General features: G+C 54.8%; 2 protein-coding genes across 3 annotated transcripts; both read left to right on the plus strand.

Moving 5' to 3' along the window:
• The first annotated feature begins 1,377 nt into the window (after positions 1 to 1,377).
• HOXC11 (homeobox C11) lies at positions 1,378 to 5,310 on the plus strand. The gene is made up of 2 exons (XM_022571461.2): positions 1,378 to 2,388; positions 3,616 to 5,310. Exons 1-2 carry the CDS (start codon positions 1,704 to 1,706, stop codon positions 3,846 to 3,848), a joined length of 918 nt encoding a protein of 305 aa, XP_022427169.2. The 5' UTR covers positions 1,378 to 1,703; the 3' UTR covers positions 3,849 to 5,310.
• An 8,249-nt stretch (positions 5,311 to 13,559) lies between these two features.
• HOXC10 (homeobox C10) lies at positions 13,560 to 19,166 on the plus strand. 2 transcript variants are annotated; one of them, XM_089920809.1, is made up of 4 exons: positions 13,560 to 14,428; positions 16,867 to 16,958; position 17,291; positions 17,592 to 19,166. In XM_089920809.1, exons 1-4 carry the CDS (start codon positions 13,678 to 13,680, stop codon positions 17,867 to 17,869), a joined length of 1,122 nt encoding a protein of 373 aa, XP_089776935.1. In that variant the 5' UTR covers positions 13,560 to 13,677; the 3' UTR covers positions 17,870 to 19,166. The 2 variants fall into 2 exon arrangements, with proteins under 2 accessions (XP_089776935.1, XP_022427168.1); XM_022571460.2 differs by lacking the exons at positions 16,867 to 16,958; position 17,291.
• The last annotated feature ends 530 nt before the right edge of the window (positions 19,167 to 19,696 follow it).

Raw genomic sequence — 19,696 nt, forward strand, 5'->3', positions numbered from 1 at the left:
GAAAATCAAATACAAATAATATTTTTACAGTGGAAACCAATTTTAAACAAGAGTTAGGAGTTAAAAGAGGGTTTGGGCCATTTCTGGCTTTTCCTAAGGGTGCGGTAGACTTCGTCCCCGGGGGCTTCAGTTCCTCCTGCTGATCTGAACAGAACAGATCATGCCCTAGTGGCTCCTCCTTGGATGCAAGGTTGCTTTCTGCTTGTGGGCAGTTGCTCTGGTACCCAGTCTAGAACCTTTCAATAAACTGATTTTCAGCTGCTCAAACGTGTCCTGTGCGAAGAAAGGCAAGGGAGCTCAGAACCACTCAGTCCACCTCTGGGGTCACAGCCGCCCAGGAGGCTGGCAGGGAAGGGCAGGACTGAGAAACAGGAAAGTGGCACCCACCAGGGGGCCTGGCTGCAGCCCCCCGGGGAGCAGGGAGAGGGGCTGAGGTTTTCCACTAGAGAGTGACCCCTGGCCCTGCCCAGCCCACCCAGGGTCCTCCGTTCCCTTCCACTGCCCTGCTGGTCTATTCCAGAGACCTGTACCTGGCCCCACCATCCACCTCACAGCCCCCAAATCGTCCAAGGATAGGAGCCCCAAACCCAGTCCCTCCACCATATCCTTCCTAGAGCCGACACTGGGCTTCTTTTCAGTGAAGAAGCTGAGACTGAACCACCAACCCAAAGGGCCCCTGACAGAGAAGACACAGGACTCTCATTCCAACCTCTTTCTTGCGGGTTTGAGACTTAAAAATCCACAGTGGATGTAGCTTTCTGTGCATTGATTGACAATAAAGTCAGGCATGAAATATTCACCCAGAGCCACTCTCTCATACTAAATATTTAACACAACATTAGAGAAGGTTTTTCCCAGACTTCGCCAGGCACCGGCTGGGCGGCTGGCTCACTGCTTACCACTGTTTATGACTAATCTAAGTCCCTAGCCGCCAGCAGCACAGCAAGCCAGACAAAGTTGGGACACTGGCTTGCTGCTGGGCCGCCTCACCTTTGGGAAACTTCAGATACACTTCCAGGGAGTCTCTCCAAAGGGGAAAGGGAGCCTTGATAGCCAGCCCTGGCCAGGAAAAGAATCGACTTCTTCAAACTCTTGTAAACAGGCGCTGTGACCCTCTTCAGGTTGGTGGGGTAAGAGTCCCTGAGAGTTGGGGAAAAAGATTCACATCTCTGGCAGAATCAGGCAATGGGGAAAGAGGTCCTCATCCCTAGCCCTGTCTTGGGCTGATCACAGGGAGGAGGCAAGACCCCCCCCCATACGTGAGAACCCTCCTCCTTCTCCCAATCCTGGGGGGGGGAAGAGCAGCAGCTAGAAAAAAATACAATTACCCCTCCTAGCCCCTGCCCCCGCCCATCCCACCGCCCACCCCACCCCAACCCTCTCTCTCTCCTCCTTTGCTCGCTCTGTGGAATGGAGAGGAGGGGAGTGTCAAGAGAAAAACGAATACAAATCTGCAATTGATTTTCATAATGTTTCTGCGGTGTTTGCAAACCAATCGCCTGAACGTCCCCATCTTACCTAAGAGAGAACCCCTCCTACGACTGCGAAGTGCTCCGAACTGATATATGACAATATCTACTTTGGATCACGTGCTCGGGGAGAGAGACTAAGACGGATAACGCGTCATCTCGCCTTCCCAAATTTTCCCCCCTCGCTAGATCAGGTCCAAAACCTCCATCTGGAGCCGGCAGGAGAAGAGAACGATGTTTAACTCGGTCAACCTGGGCAACTTCTGCTCGCCGTCGCGCAAGGAGAGGGGCGCTGATTTCGGCGAGCGAGGGAGCTGCGCCTCCAACCTCTATCTGCCCAGTTGCACTTACTACGTGCCCGAGTTCTCCACGGTCTCCTCCTTCCTGCCCCAGGCCCCCTCTCGTCAGATCTCCTATCCCTACCCGGCCCAAGTGCCCCCGGTCCGGGAGGTCTCCTACGGCCTGGAGCCCTCCGGCAAGTGGCACCACCGGAACAGCTATTCCTCCTGCTATGCGGCGGCCGACGAGCTCATGCACCGGGAGTGCCTGCCTCCTTCCACCGTCACCGAGATCCTCATGAAAAACGAAGGCTCCTACGGCGGCCACCACCACCCCAGCGCCCCGCACGCCGCCCCCGCCGGCTTCTACTCCTCAGTCAACAAGAACAGCGTCCTGCCCCAAGCCTTCGACCGTTTCTTTGACAACGCCTACTGCGGTGGCGGCGACGCGCCCGCCGAGCCCCCCTGCCCGGGCAAGGGTGAGGCCAAGGGGGAACCCGAGGCGCCCCCGGCCTCGGGACTGGCGTCCCGGGCTGAGGCGGGGCCCGAGGCGGCCGAGGCCGAGGAGGAAAACACGAATCCCAGCTCGTCCGGTTCAGCCCACTCGGCGGCCAAGGAGCCGGCCAAGGGAGCCGCCCCCAGTAGGTAGCAGCGGCCGTGAAACAGGCGGGCAGGAGGGAGGGAGCCAGAGAGGGAGGGCGAGAGTAGGGGGGAGGCGAGGGGAGCGGGGACGGCCTCGTGTTTTGGGTCAGTCCGATTTTATGTGGAGTTTTATAAGCATTCAAAGGATTTTATTATAACCTACAAAGCCCTCTCTCCCAACGACTCGACTTTTTACGATGGAGAAGGGGTGGGGACGGAGGGAAAAGGGCTCTTTGGAAAAGCTGGGTGAACCCCCTCCCCGTTATCTCCCTCGGTCTGTGAAATTTTTAAAAGCGCCACCATCGCGGGCTATATTAACTTTGATCGTGAACTTAGAGGAGCATTTAAGGAAGGATGGGGAGCCCGGCTGCCGGGGGGCGGGAGGGAGGGGAGGGGTGGAGGGGGAGAAAGGGGAGGGCAAGGGAAAGACAGGGAGAAACTCAGAGAGGGGGAGTGGTGGGGGAGAGAGGCAATGGAGCAGAACCTGAGGCCGGGGAGGCCAGCGAGGGCCGCTCTGCTTCTTTCAAAAACTATTTTCCAAATGTTCAAACTGTGTTCGCGCGTCCCTGAGCAGAACCCGGAGCAAGCCGGGGGTCAGCGGCGACAGGGGGTGGGGACGAGGCGGCTCAGGGCTCCACTCTGCTCCAGGCCTGGGGCCCAGCGTTTCTCTGCGGCCCGCGGCCTCTGCGCCGGCCTAGCCTGGCCGCGGGGAAGGCGCGGCCCGCCGGGCGTCCCGGGGCGCCAGGGCCCCCGGAAGCAGCTCTCGGGCGTCTTTGGTGCCTGCTCGCTCGCTCCCTCCCTGCCTCCCCACGACTCTCGCCCGGTCTCACTTCTTCGCGCCTGTTCTCCGCGGTTCCCCCAGATTTCTGGGGGCGGGGGGGCGGTGGGTTTTCAGAGTCACTAGGAGGGCAGCGCAGGAAGGGACAGAGGAGTCCGGCTGAGCAGAAGTCGTGGGGGGGGGGCGTTGTCCGCGGGGACGCACTTGGCCCCAGCTGGCTTCCTTCTCCCCCAGACTCCGCCAGCCCCGTCCCTCGTCCGAGGGGAGGGGGCGCGGGTCCCACGGTGGCCCGGGATGGGGGACGAGCTCGCCCTGCCAGGGGGTCGTGGCCCGGCCCAGCGCTGCGCCCGCGGGAGGGCTGCCCGGCAGTGGGGCTGGGGTCGCCGGGGTCTCACGTGTCTCTCTTCCCCTCTCCTCGCACTTGCCCCCTCCCTCCCCTCCCCTCCAGACGCCCCCGGCACCCGCAAGAAGCGCTGCCCTTATTCGAAATTCCAGATCCGGGAACTGGAGCGAGAGTTTTTCTTCAACGTGTATATCAACAAAGAAAAGCGGCTGCAGCTGTCGCGGATGCTGAACCTGACGGACCGACAAGTGAAAATTTGGTTTCAGAACAGAAGGATGAAAGAAAAAAAACTAAGCAGAGACCGGCTGCAGTATTTCTCGGGAAATCCTCTGCTGTAACCGCAGACCGGGCCCTTTGGGGGGAGGGGGGAAAGGGGGAGATTATTTTATTTTATTTTTATTTTTTATTTTCTAATTCGCCTTCTTTCCGCGGGTGGAAAACTGGACTGTGGCCAGGGCTGGCCCCCACTGCCGTTGCCCGCACTTCTTTCCGGAACCTCCTTCACCTTGGTCTGACTCAGTGTGGGACAGGGACCGGGCCTGGAAAGGGGGGTGAAGGAAAGTGTCTGATCCAAGGCGAGTGGACACCGTTGGCGCCGAGGCCAAGAATCTTTATTTAAAAGAAAACACACCTCGCGACAATGTCTTGCTGCTCGGATTGGGTGGGGGGAGGGGCGTGAGTAGTGAGCGCCTGAGCCTTACAACCCTCGAACTGCAAGCCTTCCCTTGCCCATGTGAGAAGATCTGCTAGGACACCGTGTCTGCGAGGGGAGGCTTCCCGGGCGCCCCGTCCCTACCCCACCACTCCCCACTGCTGGGGAGCAGCTAAATGTGATCCCGCCTTGCTGTGAAATTTCTGTTCCTTTGACCTGGTGTTAGGTGTGCAAAGTCGTGTCCTACCTCTGTCTGTGCCCAGGCCCTGCCCAAGCCTATTTGTTCTCCCCCTTGAACGTGTAGAGCCCTCCTTTGAAATTTCTTAACTGGTGCGTTGAGGTTTCCTAACCTTTTTCCAAGCTGTGACCCACTCCGCGAATTTATAGCTATAGTCTATGCATTTGTTACCTTCTTTTTTTAAAAAAAAAAGATTGGGGTGGAAGAGGCAGTAGGGAGATGGGATTGGACGCCTCCCCCATGCTGAGGCCTGAAGTTTTGTAAATAAATTTCACAAGCATTTCTTTCTACCCGGAGGGGATATGGGGAGGACTCGCCTGGAATGAGATTTGAATCACCCATCTCCTTGTGTGTGAGTGCGTGTGTACGTGTGCAATCCCCACCCGGCTCCTGTCCCAGAGGGATTGCTGTGGATTTTTTTTTTTGGTGGCAAATAAAGATATTTCATTCTGTTCAATATTATGATTTTATTTGACCCTTTTATTAGCCCCTCTCCTCTTAAAACCCTCAATGCTCCCAAGGCGGAGGAGGTGGAAGCAGGCAGGCAGAGCCCAGCAGAGGAGGACAGGCGTGTGAAGGTGAGGTAGGCCGGAGCTGGCGGGCCTGCACCCCTCTCTCCACGGGCAGGGGCAAGAGTGTGGCGGTAGCTTCCTCCCGCTCTCAAGTTGAGGACTTTCCACTGCGACTCTTAAAGCTCTCATTTCTCACGTGCAGCTCGAGCTGCGTCCAAACGCCCAGCAACGCTTTCCGTTTAAGCACACGTTTGTTGTGGAGTTAATTGTAACCATCATCGAATTTAAATTTATAGGAATTTTCTTGGCTCCACCGCCCTCCCACCAGATGTCTCCGTCTGTGGCAGTTAAATGTGTAGGGTTGAGGGTAGGGCTTTCGTTTTATCTTTTCTTCTTTTTCCCTCTATGAGAAGACTGTATTGGAATTTTTATATACAGTTTTGAGGGAGGGAAGGGAGAGGGGGAGAAACCAGCCCCCTCCCTTTCCTCACCGCGCCAGCCCCTGAGGGTGGGAGGGTAGGGCTGGGCCCCTTCCCCTCACGCACAAATGGCCGGGCTCCTCCAGACACAACAAGACCCTAGGCTGGGGCCACCCTGATGTTTGTACATTGGTCTCCGAGCGTGGAAAGCCCCAGAGATCTGTTTTGTAAGAGGTTGGCTTGGGGTGGGGCGCTGGGGAAGGAGGTGACCCGTGAGGATGGTCACCACACCCATACATATATTTGCTGTATGTTTCTTCCGGATGAAGATAACTATAGTCCTTTCAGCGCATTCGTTGAGGGCACTCTGGCGATCTCTGTTCCAAATTCGTTATTTGGGGGCAGAGGTTTAGGACCAATTCTCTCATCTTTCCCTTTTCTTTGGAACTGTTCTTCTGTAATTCGAAGAAAATGTTTTCGTCAATATAATTCTGTTGAGTGAAAGAAAAAAGCACCACGACTATGGACTATTGCATCTAGGTTCCGTCGTTTTTGATGATGGGGTATCTGAATCTCTCATTTGTAAATGTAGGTCTTGAGACAAAATTTGCAAACTGGGGTGTATATACAACCCCACAATTGCCTCATGTGCCCACACACAAATATTTGTCGGATGCCTATGGGTGCACATGAAAAGGAATATTATGTGTACTCTTTTGCTTATAGTATGGAGTAAAACTGACCACATGCACATCTAGGGCTTGTGTCCTCTGAGGTGTGTAACCACTGTCAGTGTGTAGTGAGTGTCAGAAGGAATGCAGCTGAGGATCGTCTCTGTGTGTGTGCATGCACGTTTGCATGCGCGTGCACTTGTGCATGAGAGATATCTCTAGGTATGATGTTTATCCACTAGTCATAACAAGGACTATTGGCCTGCCAGCCGTGCTTCCAATAAAATAGGATGGAGATAACTATATAGAACCTGTTTATAAAGCAAAATACTGATCTCTAAATGGCTCTTGATTTTGGAGAAGAATATTTAAAATCCAAAGCTACCACTTTCCCTGCAATGTGCAGCCCAGAAAAGATCCCCAGCTCTAGAAGGGATTTCTGAAGGAAGGCGGGGTGTCATGGTGAAAGAAAAACAAAAGCTTTCTATGATCCCAGCCCAGGAAGCTGCCAGTCTTCGGTGACCTTCTAAAAATTAGAAAAAAGAGGTCTCTGTCCCCCCAACAAACCCACCTTCGGGCCCCTGGGATGTCCGACCCCCCTTGGCGGTCAGGGGCACTCTGGGCTCAACCTCTTCGGGTAATCCCCTCCAGCCGTGGCGCTGCCCGGGAACAAAAGAGCCTCGTCTAGACGCCGCCATAAAGTGCCCCCACCCCACCCCGCGTCTCTAAACCCAGTTTCATTTCGCCCTTAACGACCCAATCTGGCCTGTGTTAGAAAACGCTTCCGCCCTAACTAGTAAACAAATCCGCAGTGGACAGTCTTGGCTCCCCCAACACACCCCATACCCCCACTCCATTACCCCCTTGCCCGCAACCTCCTTCCCCCCCTCTTCTCCTCCAGCCTTTCTCAGCTCCCAGTCCCCCAATCCCACCCCCCACCAGTAAATAAACCCGAGGCCGAGTTCAAAGTTTCCCGGAGCTAAGGAGGAATGTTGGTTGTAAAAATCCAAGTTTATAGCGCACGTGGGAGTTTACAAGGGTATTAAGTGGTGTGGGCTGAGAGAGCACTCTGGGCCCCTCCCCCTCCCACTATGGGCTTTGGGGGTGCAGGGGGAACCTGGGGGACTTGAAAGGAGAAGTGGGTTTGATGTTTCTTTGTCACGCAGACCCCCAGGTTGCTGGGGGATGGTGATGCGAGGGCGCCTTGGAAGACGGTTCACAGATCCCAGCCAAGCGCCTCTGAGAGAAAGCCCGCAGGTTCTAGGTGTCCCAGATGGGGAAAAAGGGGGGCTCCGCTTTAGGCAAGGAAGAAAGTTACAGACTAGGTGTCTGAAAGGTGAATGGAGTTGGGGATACCTGGAGCCGTTTCTCAATCGGAGGAAGAGAAACTACCTGGGGAATAATTTCTCGAGTGGATTGAAGGCAGAGAGGGTTTTTCTCACCAGGACAAAGAACTTTGAACTTCAAGGGAGTCAAGGGCGCCACCCCTTCCCTCTCCCCGCCCCTCTCTGGAATCTGTAGGGCAATTCGTTTCTGGGCCAATATTCCCCCAAGGGGCCAGCCCCTGGGGTTTCCTGTTGCCCCAGGGCTGGATAATGCTGTTTGTTGAAGCCTCCCAGCTCAGAGCCAGCCAGAACTGTGTGCACGCGACTGCACTTTTTATTATTCATATAAACCTTTGGAAAAGGCAACGCCCGGGAAGTTTTTATAACTTTGTTTGGCATAAAAGTTTTACAAGATTCCTCCTCTCTTTTTCAAAAACTTAAAGTTTTGGTCTTGCCATGGAACCAAGTCTCAGGGTCTCTGGGAGGTTGGGGAGAGAGAGGTTCTGAGGTCCTGGTGGGAGGGGGGGTGTCTGGAGCTGTATCTCTGACTAAGGCAAAACAAGGCTTAAAGGTTGGGATTAATCCTTCCTGAGGTCCACCTTGGATCCAGCTTTGGGGGCTGCTAGGAAAGTCCCAGCCGCTCTCCTGTTGAGACACACCCTTACAGAACCGCAAAGTTTGGACAATGTCAATTAGACCAGGTCTTCCCCATCACAACCTCTTGTTCTCCTGTAGGCATCTCTCTTTCTCTCTCTCTCTCTCTCTCTCTCTCACACACACACACACACACACACAAACACACACACACACAACCCTGCACACACCCTCAACCCACTGCACAAAGTGGCGACCCATAACCTTGACTCAGACCGTTAAGTTGGGAAGAGTCTCTGCACACACAGCCCTGCAACCCTGCCTCCTGCAAAGTCCACAAAGGGTTTGATGAAAGACAGAATTCAAGACGACAAGAAATGCCTGCCCAGAGGTTGCAGTGATTGTAGGACCGAGAGAGAAGGAAGGCCAGCGGGCTGCAATCCAGGAGCTCGAAGAACAAAGGTGCCTGTATAGGGACGCGGCCTTGGACTGCTAAGCCTGCGAGTGACCCCTTGGATCTGCCCCTCACCTGGGACGGACAGAACCCCACTCCTTCATTTCCCCTAGCTCCAGCCTTGGGGTATCAAGTGGGCTCAAACAGGGGCTATTTTAATGTTCATCTCTGGAAGTCAGGACAAAGATGGAGCAACTTCTCCAAAGACAGACCTGGTGGATGAGGCTTCTTCGGGGTGATGGACTTGAGGATACCTAAGCCCTGGACCTGGGCACTTCAGGGAGGCAGCGGAGTTGGTCAGGATGTGCCCCAGCGCCTGCTTTTCCTTCCCTCTGATAGTGACTGCTGAGCCCTGGCCGCCAGCGGCTGACAGCCCTACACTTCGCCTTGTGAGGAGTGGAGTTAAGGCTGAAGGCGGGCGAAGGTCAACTCCAAGCTTGAGCAGTGGGGCTGGGAAGGGATGCTACTGAGCCTCGTGCTCTCCCCCTCAGGGTGCCCAGCACAACAGAGAAAAACAAGAAGACCTAGGGGAGAAAGTCAAGGGGAAGGAAAGCATTTAGGAGGAAAGAAAAGAGTAAAGAATAAATTGTATAACAAAGAAAGAAAGAAGAGAGAACTAAGGAACACAAGAAAGAGAAAGAATCAGAAAAAGAGAAGGAAACAAATGAATTGCAGAGAAAAAGAGAAAGAAATAAAGAGAAAGGAGGAAGATGGAAAAAGAAAGAAAGAGGGGGGAAACAAAGATGGAAAACAAAGATCTTCGAAAAGGAAGTTAGCCAGTAAAGGAGGAGTGGGATTTTCTCCGAAGTAAGCCGGCAGACCGCAGCCCTGACTCCGGCTGGAAACACGACCCACTGGGCAACTTGGGCGCAAACCATAATATGGGGAGCAAGGCTTCCCCCACCCCATCCCGCCCGCCAAAGACATCACCCCACCCGTCCTCCTCCCAAAGCTTCTACTGGATGTGTTTACTGTCTGGTTTCAATTCAGGAGGCAAAGTTAAATAACTGGTTGGCTTCGGCAGGGCAAGAAAGCGGTTGTGCTGGCTATCAGACTTCTTCGGGATGCCGGGATCCTAGGGAGTACATTTTTGGGTAAAAGTGAATATCTGTGGCCGTGTACATACAATCAAGCTCCAAGTCAGATACGGGTCTAGGTGGTAACCTCCATAGCATCTGGGTGCAAACGTGCACAACGTCCAGATGTGAGAGCGACTCTGATGGCCAGGCTGCCGCCAGGGTGGCAGTGAGATCCGGGGTAGACCAGAGGCCCCTCCAAGCGTCCTCAGCCTCCCACCTTCCTCTTGTACCTGTTTGAAAATCCGTTTGGGGGGCTTCGGTGCATTCTGTCTTTTGCCTGGGATTTTTCTGCTCCCAATTCAGCCGAAGTAGAGCCCGGTGTTAGCGAAGAAAAAGAAAGCAAATCTTTCCTTCAAGTTTTGAGAAGAGAATGATTTATTTGGGCCTCCAAAACAAGAGGGGAAAACCTTGCAATTTCAACCACTGGTGTGATTTTGTTTTCCATTTCACTTGAGATTTCAAAACACACACACACACACACACACACACACTGTATAATTATTTTATTATTTTATCCCAAAGGGAAAGACACTCTTCCTTCTTTTCACCTCACCTTTAGAATTTCCTAGATGATGTCCTTAGCCTTGTGGGGAAGCTCCACTAATTTTCCTTGGAGAAATCAGGGTGCCTCTGGGGTGCTTTGAGGGCTAGAGCCTGGAAAGCAGCCGAGGTTCCTTTCTGTTCATTGAGCACTAGATTTTCCTTCTTCTGTTTTCACATGGGGACCCCTAGCGCCCCAGTCCTCAGCCTGCTGTCTGGAACCCGCTGACCACCCTGAAGTCTGTGAGGAACACCCTTCACCTCTCCCTTGGTCACAGTCCGACGGGCGGCAGGAGGCCCAGCTGCTCATCCCTGCTGCACTTCCAGGGTCTAGGTACCGGGAAGAAGGGCACGGGGACCAGAGCTCTCGGGGTAGAGAGGTTGGTCAAAAGGTAGGTGCAGCCTGAGCCGATCTGGCCTGAAGCCCCTGGATTTTCACATCCCCCAAGTTGAGGCAAGAACAGGGAGCCCCAGGGAGTCAGGCATAGATGCAGCACTCCTGGAAAGTTGGGGAAATGGCTTAACAGGGTGATTTTAGCAACACAGATTTCTTCTGGACCCCAATCGGTTCCCTTGGGGTGCAGACCTGAGGGTCTTGGCCCGGTGGGGCTTAGCCGGTAGGCGCCCTGCAGTGGCGGCAGGCAGCAAGTGGGATGGCTGTGGCAGCCTGAGTGCCTTTGAACACCAGGCCCGGACAATAGGATGGAAACAGCCTTTGCTCGTGGCCTCGGGAAAGACGGAGCCCAAGGGGGCAGGGCTGGGACCCACACCTGACTGTACTTTCCCAAATCCGCATGAATGCTCCCCTCTCTCCGTCCTCACCCTCACGTCTTCCTTCCTTTCGTCTCCACTGGCGCAGAATCCCAAGTTTGCAAAAACCCAACAAGTTATTCAAGTCGGCGTCTTCCGGTTCTTGTTTAACAGCTCCAGGTTTGTGTTTTTCCTGCGTAATTAAAGGCAAACATTTGTCCCACCGGGGGTCCCACTTAGGCTGATGAATTTGATTTCTTTTTTCATTAATGGGCCATGTTTATCATACTTCTAATTATTTCAACTTTAAACACTATTCGTTCTTGTGAGGAGATGGGAGTAGAGGCGCGAGGCTCCTTCTCCCAGGGGGATTATTTCCATTAATAATGGCAAGGATTCTGAAAGCGACTCCATCCCCACCCAGGGCTGAGGTAAGGAGTGAGTTTGGGATGGGGGTCAGGCTGGTAGCGGAGACAGGTCTCAAAGCCGAGTGACTCTGCTTCTCTACCGCTGATTCCCCAGGTTAAGCCGTGGGGCTTGACGTTTTTGAGAGGTTATCTGGAGTTTGTCTCCTTCACTCTGCCGCCTCCCTCACCCCCTCCCAGGCTGGGCCCAGACCCTTCCACTTCGAGGCTCTTGGAAACCTTCCGCAGCCCCACCCGATCCCAGCCTGGCCTGGGCAGAGAGGCTCAGGGAGTGCTGTCCCGGCCCCCAGCTACTAACACAGAGAGAAAGACCAGGAGAAGCTGAGGTGGTCGAGCGGCACCTGGGTCTGGGGGAGAGGGCCCAGCAGACCCCAAGATGGGGGGCAAGGGCAGGAGACTGGGATGCCAAACTCCAGGGACAGGGACACCAGGCAGGAAAATAAAGGAGATGTGAAAGAGGGGGGAGGGAACACCCCCAAAGCCATATAATTCTCAATTGCTTTGGTCTTTAATTTCATCGCCCCATAAATGAGGAAATATCAGTTCCCATACTAAATTTTTATCCTCGGCTGATAAATATGACGGGGAATTTTCGTTGGGTCCTCGTAAAAGCGAACAGTTTCGATCAAACTGGTGGGGAAAGACTTACGCAGATAATACAAACAGAGTGGCCATAAAGTGTCTGCGTTTCCCGCGGGGTGGGACAAATGGCTCCCTGGATTGACTGCCACCGGGGCCGTCCCAAGTCTCATCTGGGGCCTAAACGGGCTAACCTTGCCGGGGCCAACCCCTTGTGCCGAGCCCATGGCGACCTCTGTAAATGAAAACACGAAAGCATTTCAAATCTCCCCTGGCTGGCCTGCCAGCAAGTCACACATTAAACATTCTCTTCCAGTTTTCCCGGGGTTCGGGGACCCCTGCGCCTTTTCTCTCGCCCTCTGGATGACAGATTTCGGAGGATTTCTTTCCGAAGTCGTCTTCTAGCAGCCGCGGGCTTGGGCCTCCCTAGAAGCGATCCAGCCTTCTCACTCCTCCGCTCCAGGGCGTCTTGGAGCACTGGTCTTTTCCCGGCCAGGCTCCAGCCCTTCGGAAAGTCGAAACCCATGGCTCGGTCCAGGGGAAAATGTGGGGCGACCGGAAAGACAAGTTATACTCCAGATTCCGTTTCCTGAGGAAAGGGTGGAGAGTTAAGTTCGCTTTGTGAGAAAGGCGATGAAGAAACGGAAAGAACTATTTGAAACATACCTTGTCCCTTATTTCTCGCTTCCCTTTCTTAAAAAAATCGCTCTGTTGAAGGACACTTCTCTGGGTCGCATTTTGTCGCGTCCGTTGCCCTGGTTTCCCGGTTGATACGTGACTCCCCCAAACCGCCCGAGGCCCCGAGGGTTCCCTCTTTCTCTCTGGGAATGCTCCCTGTTTTCGTGGGGGCAAGGTCAACTGGAAAGCCAGGGCCGCCAGGGCCTGGAGCAAAGCAGCCGAACCGGCTCCAAGGCCAAAGCCTTCCTGCCCCTGAGTTGATAGCCCAGGAGCCGCCCACCCAGCCAGGTCCAGGCCGCACTCCCTGGTCGGGGAGCCGGTGCCTTTGGTTGCCGGCTTCCTCCTCCCGCGACCCCTCAGTCCCCTCGGAATCCCCCTCTCCCAAGCAGCCCTGAAGTCATCTTGACCTCCTCCCTGGCCTGCCCCAGACACTGGAGATTCCCCGTCAATCCCCACGGGGAACTTGCAACTCAACCAACTTCCGTGACGGGAGGTCCCGAGCTGAGCTCCCAGCCCCAAGGGCCGAGACCGACGAAAGAGGACGCAGGAGAGGAGAAACTTTAGTTCCGTTTGGGATTCCTTAACTTTTTCCTCTCCCTTTCTCTGCCCGCAGGATCCCTCCCCCAAACCTCACCCCACTCCCATCCCAGGGGAAGAAGTGGGGGCGGGGGCCAAGGCGAGGAAAAGAGGAGGTGAGGAGGGGAAGAAGTACCTGAATCGTGTCTTGACCTTTTAGTTTGAATGTGACTGTTTTGAGCCCCGAGTTGCCTCGCTCTCTCACTCTGTCCCGCATTTTCCCCCCTCTCCGCTCCCCTCTCCCCAAGAGTTACAGGCTGCTTCCCGGGTAAACAAACCCCATCCTCCCTAGAACCCCCTCATCCCCCTCCACCCTGCTCCTGCCCCAGTCGCCGCGGGGGCCCTTCCTTTGTTCGCGGGGAAGGGCTCCGGCGCCCCTACCTCGAGGCGGCTGCTAGGTGGCGCTGTTACTCCACGGTGCGCGCTCCGCCTGCAGACAACTTGACCCCGCTGACGTCACGGCCGTCTGAATCATCAAGGCCATTTTCAAATCCCATTGGTCTAGCCGTCACATGGTGAGGGCCGAATGCGCGGATAATTATGGAGCTGATATTTCCCCCCCTCCCCTTCTTTTCCCTCCCGCCCCTCCAACCGCCCCCCCTCCCGGATGGGGAAAAAAAAAGATGTCAGCTCCTCCGCAGTAGTATTGCTCCTTAAAAACCCCTCTCTCTGAAAATGACATGCCCTCGCAATGTAACTCCGAACTCGTACGCGGAGCCCTTGGTTGCGCCTGGCGGAGGAGAGCGCTATAGCCGGAGCGCAGGCATGTATATGCAATCTGGGAGTGACTTCAACTGCGGGGTGATGAGGGGCTGCGGGCTCGCGCCCTCGCTCTCCAAGAGGGACGAGGGCAGCAGCCCCAACCTCGCCCTCAACACCTACCCGTCCTACCTCTCGCAGCTGGACTCCTGGGGCGACCCCAAAGCCGCCTACCGCCTGGAACAACCTGTTGGCAGGCCGCTATCCTCCTGCTCCTACCCACCTAGTGTCAAGGAGGAGAATGTCTGCTGCATGTACAGCGCAGAGAAGCGGGCGAAAAGTGGCCCCGAGGCAGCTCTCTACTCCCACCCCCTGCAGGAGTCCTGCCTCGGGGAGCACGAGGTGCCGGTGCCCAGCTACTACCGCGCCAGCCCGAGCTACTCCGCGCTGGACAAGCCGCCCCACTGTGCCGGGGCCAACGACTTCGAAGCCCCTTTCGAGCAGCGGGCCAGTCTCAACCCGCGCGCCGAACATCTGGAGTCTCCCCAGCTCCGGGGTAAAGTGAGTTTCCCTGAGACACCCAAGTCCGACAGCCAGACCCCCAGCCCCAATGAGATCAAGACCGAGCAGAGCCTGGCGGGCCCAAAGGGCAGCCCCTTGGAGAGCGAAAAGGATCGGGCCAAAACCGCCGACTCCAGCCCAGACACCTCGGATAACGAAGCGAAAGGTAAGGCCTCCTGGGCCGTGGCCCGGGTGGGACGCTCGGGCACTTGGTCTTCGTGGCCGGGGCAGGGGCAGGGAGAGGGTTGGGCCGAGGAGGGCCTGGACGGTCTTGGGAATGCGACCCCGGCTTGGGACTCGTGCCTGCTGAGCGCCAGGCTGGTGGCGCCTCGTTTGGCTAGGGAAGGTAAGCGGCGAAGTGGAGGTGCCGGCGGCAGCGGCTGTGGGCGCCGAGGCCGGGGTGGTGCGCACGGCGGGCAGCCTGCAGCGTCTTGTGTTGCCCAGGGCGGGGGACCGATCCCGGGCGCGTGCTGGCTTTGGTTTGCTTGCTCTGCGTTCGTGTCCTGGGAAGCTGATGCCCCCCCCCACCACACTCCCCCACCACCCCCCCACCCCCGCTCAGGTCAGAAGCATGCAAAAAGCTTAAAATGGCGATCTTGGGCCAGGGGCTAGGACAGACTTGGGAGAAGGGGGATTTCGCTTTACTGCGTTTTCCCAGTTGAAAATTGTTTCCTGCGAGGCGCGATTTGTTGTTTGTGGGTCTGATTTGTGCGTGTGGCTTGGGCCCCTGCGGTTTTTGGCTCGGCCGGGGGGCCTCTGGCAGCGGTGCTGGGGCCGGAAGAGGTGGAGGTGAAGGGCTGCCCTCCACGTCCCTCCCTCCCCCAGACGCCCAGGCTGCGTATGGCGTTGGAACAGGGCATTTGGAATGTTGTAAGTTTTTTGTCTCCCCTTTGAAATTTTGTTTCCTTTTTTTTATAGTTAACGTTTAAAAAATTGTTCCCGTTGGTTTCCAAAAGCAGCTTACAAATGAGTGGTTGGGAAATTTCTGTGTGCATGGTAAGCGGTTTTCTCCTGAAAGGGAGTGAGGCTTTAGTTGGATTTTATTGTAATTTTGGTGGCGAGGGAAAGCCTAGCCAGAGTTCAAGCTCGGGGTTCAAGATTCATTTCTGCTGCAGGTACTGGGGGCCCTCAGGACCCATCTCTGACACCTGGAGAAAATGTGGAGGAAACGGGAGCAGTGGAGGGAGGCTGAGGGGACTTACCCTGAAAAGTTGGAGCAAAAAGCATCAGAAAAGGCCCGACTGGTGGGGCGGGGGGGACGGGCAGGGGATAAACCTGCTCCCCACAGCACTGGCTACTGGAGGCTGTGCGTAAGAAGGGCTCTTTGGGTGCAGAGGCAGATGAAACAGTGAAAACTGAGCAGAGTGGGGGCGGCCTGGGTCTTATGGCGCTTTGTATATGGATGCGGTCCACACGTATGCCCGGAGGCGACCTGTGTCACACACACACTCACGCATGCCCTCTCATACATGCACACGCACTCTTTTGGCGGGTGAGGGCAGACCCTCGTCCTCTTGGGTATCCTCTGCAAATCAAAGGTGGCCTTGGCAAATCAGCCCATGGAGACCCTAGCCAGAAGGTGGGCACGGGTGTGTTCATGAGGGGGAGGGGGAGAGAGGCACGCATACCCACGAAGCCTTGCTGGTGGCACGTGTGCAGCCCAAAAGTTTAATTTTGTACCATCTCCCCATACCCCGAGCTTGGTTGGGGTGCAGATTTAGGGTAGGAAAAGCTGCGTTCTAGCCCCACCAAAAGCAAAGTCAAGTTTAACAAGCCTACCTCCTAGCTCAAACTGCCCCCATTCTGGTAGGCTCCCCTTTCTCCCCTGCCATCCCCATACCATCTAAACCCTCCCACCCCAACTAATCCCTCTGACTCTGCCTGCTCCCTTCTTGCCTGCCCCCCTCATTTTGGTGCCTCCACCAGGCCAGAGGCAAGAGGGCTTTGGGCCAGACTCCCCATTTGTAATTTCTCCCCTTCCCCCAGACCCCAACAACCCCAATAAAAAGTAAATGGCACAGAGTTAGATGTGGAGAGCCTTTAAAAAATTTGGCAGAAGGCTGCAGGTGCAGAGGTGGGAACAGAATTAAGGACATTAAAGTGTTTTAAACTGCAGCCTCAAGTCTGCATTTTCTGATGCCTCCTGGTTCCCCTAGGGCCCCCACCCCACTCCCCATCAAGCTAAGATCCAGGAACCTGGCAGTTTCATTTGGCATAGAAGGGGAGATAGAGCACAGAGCCATCAGCAGAGTCCTTTGCTGGGTGTCCCTCTCGGGTCTCTGGACTCTGGGTTTTTCCCTAGAAAAGATGGCCAAGGTCTCTTCTGCTGCTTGAGGAGCAAGGCTGGTTCATTTCAGCAAGAATTTGTGCCGGGGGCGGGGGGGAGAAGCTGTAGATAAGGGAAAGGGAAATGCACACCACACTTATAGCATCTCCTGATATAAATAGACACATGTGTACATATCCCTGTGTGTGTACATATGTGTAGGAGTGTGTATCTCTGCAGAAATACACGTGAACATGCGTGCATACATACCTACATAGACTAGGCAGGAGATTTCCAGGAGGCTGCATTTTCTCAGGATCTCTCTCCCTTGACCTTAGGTCTCTGGCCAGGGCAGTTGACTGAGGACTACTCAGCATGCCCCATAGCTGTTGCCCCTGACCTCCGCTGCCTGCACAAGCTCCCTGCCGCGGTTACTCCTGGGGGAAATGGCCGGGATAGGAAAAGCTGGCAATGGGAGATCCAATGGGGTAGAGTCACTCTGTGACCCTTCAGGTGGGAGCCAGGGCTGGGGATCTGGTGCAGAGACGGCTGCAATGGCCTCTGGCTGCAGAGTCTGGGGCGACATCCCTCCACTGCGTTGAATGGGGTCAAAGCTCTCTGGAAATTGCTCTGGGCAGCGAGGTGGCCTCTGCCACCGGGTCTGAGGCCTGGAAAACACTTTTTCCTTCTGGTTGGATTTTTACAGAGCTGGAAAGGAACAGAGAGGAGGCGGGGTCTGGTGAGGCTTAGAGGGCACACCAGGGTCAGCTAGCTGAGGGAGAGCAGGAGTTCTCAGAACATGCTAGGTCAAGGTGGATTGGGTGATTAAATTTAATAGACGCGTTGGAGGCAAGTACTTTCTTTCTTTCTCCCCTGTAAGTCTAGACCCCAAAGAAATTCTAAGAGCCTTGAGGCCAGGAGGACCCCACCAGCCAGGCCTGTGGGGCGAGAACAGCTCCCCTGTGCTCCCTCAGCTGCCCCCACTGCAAGCTGGCCAAGGCTGCAGTGCTGCAAGGGTTGCCTCTTCGAGGGATACTTATGTAAATAATGTTATTTTTAACAGAGGAGATAAAGGCAGAAAACACCACAGGAAATTGGCTGACAGCAAAGAGCGGAAGGAAGAAGAGGTGTCCCTATACTAAACACCAGACGCTGGAATTGGAGAAAGAATTTCTGTTCAATATGTATTTGACACGAGAGCGCCGCCTGGAGATTAGCAAGACCATTAACCTTACAGACAGACAAGTCAAAATCTGGTTTCAAAATCGCAGAATGAAACTCAAGAAAATGAACCGAGAGAATCGAATCCGGGAACTGACCTCCAATTTTAATTTCACCTGAGCGAGGGGTCTCCCCTCCCACTCACCCTCTTCCCCCCCCCCCGTTCCCTCCTTTCCCCGCCCCTCCTCCCTTTGTGCCTGGTGGTATATATATTTTTTCCTCCCTGAGTATAAATGCAACACGCCTGCAAAAAAGGCAAAGACCTCAGACACTCCTTTCAAGGGACCTATGGTTCTTGCTGCGAAGATGTGTCCACCTAAAGCAGGAGAAACGGGGTGCTGGGTTGTGGGGTGTGGTGTGCCCGCATAGACGAGGGTGGGAGTGTGGCTGGTGTGTGTGTCAACCCCTCACTCACCCACGCACTCACACATAGCATCCCGTTCTCCAGGCAAAGTTAAGGTCGAATCCACCCGATTATAGGGGGAAAAAAGAGGAAAAAAAATCAACCAGAGAAGGTCTGTAATCTCGAAGAGCACAGTCAGAATCGCTCCTTCCTTGCTGCATTTCCTCCTTAGAATAATAGACGTTTTTGGAAAGTTCGGCTAGTGTTTGTGTGTTGTCATAGCGTCCAGCGCCTGCACCAAACCCTCTCTGTGTCTTCACCTCCCAATCGTTCTGAGAATCTGCTTGAAGTCTCGTATTTGTACTGCTTTCTGCTTTTCTCCCATTCTCCCAGCACCCGCACATCCCCCATGCACTGCCATCTCAGAAAATCCATCCAGAGGAGCAAAAAAAAATTTTTTAATTTAAAATAGAACATAGTGAAGCAAAGACAGAGTGCCCCTCCCCCAAATATCGCCCTGTCCCTGTCTGGGAGTTGTGTTATTTAAAGATATTCTGTACGTTGTATCTTTTGCATGTAGCTTCCTTAATGGAGAAAAAAATCCTAATAAATTTCCAGAATCATGATCCTCAAATGGGTGGTTTTTTGTTTTTAGTGTTTTTTTTAGCGACACCCTCCCCCCAAAGGGGCTGAGTGTGTGGATGTGTGTGTTTTGTGTTTGACTCATCTCCTAGAGCCTTTCTAGAACGTCTCTTGGCGGGTTTAATGTAAGTGAGAGACCATAACGTTGATTTAAATATTATCCAGGTGACCACAATAAGTCAAGGTCATAAAACAGTAATGTCAGGACGGTCTTGGTGCGCGAGGTGGATTTTATGATCTGCAAATATAATGTGGCGCTGTAGTAAAAGATGCATTTAAAGGTGACTGGAGGAGGGAAAGAGGCAGAGAGCAAACTGCAATCTTGAGGAGCAGACGGATCTGATTGCCTGGGGTGCTGGGCCAGGCGCACCCCACCGCTGCTCGGGGGAACCCCAAGAGCCCCCCACCTATCCGAGGAAAGGAATAAACTTAACCGCCGGAGGGGGGCAAGGAGCTCAGCCACCCCCCCCCCCCGACAGCAGCAGCAGAAGCACGGGCAGCGGCAAGAGGAGGAGGACGACGACGAGGCAGCGACAAGGTAAGAGAAGCGGTTTCTTGTTCTTCTCTTGGCGCTGGAGTGGGGAATAGCGGCGTCCCCAGGTGCCCAGCGCGCAGTGGGCAGAGCAGGGTGGAAGGTGTTTCATGCATCCGCGCTTGCTGAGAGCCCAGGCTTGCCTTGTGGCGGCTCGCGGTGGAGGGCAGTGGCCGTGAGCTCCCCGTCCCCAGCCCCGTTGCCGTGGGGTTCAGCGGTCAAAGGAGTAAATTGGTGGTTTTGGGCTTCTTTCTTTACTCGGTCGCTTAGGGTCTCCTTGAGTTCGACACATGGGTCTAGACGTCTCTCATTCTGGCCGTCTGCTGGGGGAAGCGGAGGGAGGGTGGGCTAGAGAGTGTTGGAGCTTGAAGCTTAGGTCTTCCTGCTTTCTGCTGATTTGGATGTGAGCCTTAGCCAGGCTCTCGGTCCC

The sequence above is a fragment of the Delphinapterus leucas genome, chromosome 11, assembly GCF_059928025.1.
Source record: "Delphinapterus leucas isolate spDelLeu-1000000601 "Yukka" chromosome 11, BTC_Dleu_Yukka2, whole genome shotgun sequence".
Lineage (NCBI taxonomy): Eukaryota > Metazoa > Chordata > Mammalia > Artiodactyla > Monodontidae > Delphinapterus > Delphinapterus leucas.